General features: G+C 48.7%; 1 protein-coding gene across 1 annotated transcript in view; it reads left to right on the forward strand.

Moving 5' to 3' along the window:
* The first annotated feature begins 382 nt into the window (after nt 1–382).
* The window catches only part of Spocd1 (SPOC domain containing 1), a 36,291-nt gene continuing 35,145 nt past the window's right edge, over nt 383–1,528 (forward strand). The window contains exon 1 of the mRNA XM_031377030.1: nt 383–494. Within this exon, the coding sequence (XP_031232890.1) occupies nt 383–494 (112 nt within the window). The remainder of the gene's footprint in view (nt 495–1,528) is intronic.

Consider the following 1,528-nt stretch of genomic DNA (forward strand, 5'->3'; position numbering starts at 1 on the left):
TAGGAATGGGCACACACGATCACACAAACACACACACACACACACACACACACGCAGACACATGTGTACGCACGGAGGATCTTGAACATAGGAAGCTGTCATGCCTGCACTTTTTGTGGACTGTGGGTAGAGCTGGGGTTTGAGGGAAAGACACAAGAGAAGATGACACTTTGGGGAATGGCAACAGCAGCGGTTTGTTTACTACCTGCTCCGTGTGGTGTGAGTCCCGTTAGGAGCTTTCCAGAGACATCACATGATCCCCAGGTCAGGCGCTCAGCCAATCTCAGCCATTTAACCTTGTTGCTTCCTCTGTGACAGATGAGGGAACTGAGGTCACGAGAGAGCAGTGATGTTCTGGTCACCACAGTGGGACTCTAGTCAGATGAATCTGGAGATGCTGCCCTGTCAAGTGAGAGAGCCCATGACAGATGTTCTCAAGCGAAAGGGCGATTACCTGACATCCAGGAATGGGGACAACAAGGCAGACCCCAGAGGTGACTGAGAGGCCAATTCTGTTATCTAGCTACCTTCCTTTCCCTCCTCCCTCCTCCCTCCTCCTCCCCCCTCCTCCTCCTCCTCCTCCTCCTCCTCCTCCTTTTTAAAGGCAGGATCTCACAGATTCCAGGTTTGCCAAAAGCTCTTGGATTACCAAAGGTGACCTTGAATGCCTTATTCTTCTCACTCCACAACCTACAATCTATGCAGGGTTGGGAATCAGAGGCAGGGCTTCATACTTGCAAAGTGAGCACTCTACTGAGTAAGCCACACCCTATAGTCCAGCTCTCCTATAAGCTACACCCTAGTCTAGCTCTCCTATAAGCCACACCCTATAGTCCAGCTCTCCTATAAACTACACCCTAGTCTAGCTCTCCTATAAGCCACACCCTATAGTCCAGCTCTCCTATAAGCCACACCCTATAGTCCAGCTCTCCTATAAGCCACACCCTACAGTCCAGCTCTCCTATAAGCCACACCCTACAGTCCAGCTCTCCTATAAGCCACACCCTATAGTCCAGCTCTCCTATAGTCCTTTAAATAAGTTTGTTCCGAGGGTGGCAGTTAGGTTATCTCACCTCGAAGTTCCCTGGGGCTGAGATAGAGGAATGACACTATTTCTGCAGGGGTGAGGAGGAGGGCAAAGGGCAGAGTCTCAGGTTTCCGGTACAGAGGTATAGCCAGGGGTCAGGAGTCAGACCTTGTAGCAAACCTGGGAGTGAGTGGAGAGGAATCAGTCTTTTTTCTTAACTGCATTCAACATCAGGGTGACATCAACGGTCACCCTCACAATCACACACACACACACACACACACACACACACATGCGGCTGTGTATAAATGTCAAAGAGATTAGAGTCAATTGAAAGAGCAGATAATGGCCCAAACACAATTTTCTTTTCTTTTCTTTTCTTTTTAAAGATTTATTTATTGTTATACATAAGTACACTGTAGCTGTCTTCAGCCACACTAGAAGAGGGTATCAGATCTCATTATGGGTGGTTGTGAGCCACCATGTGGTTGCTGGGATTTG

Source organism: Mastomys coucha, unplaced genomic scaffold (assembly GCF_008632895.1).
Source record: "Mastomys coucha isolate ucsf_1 unplaced genomic scaffold, UCSF_Mcou_1 pScaffold18, whole genome shotgun sequence".
Classification (NCBI taxonomy): domain Eukaryota; kingdom Metazoa; phylum Chordata; class Mammalia; order Rodentia; family Muridae; genus Mastomys; species Mastomys coucha.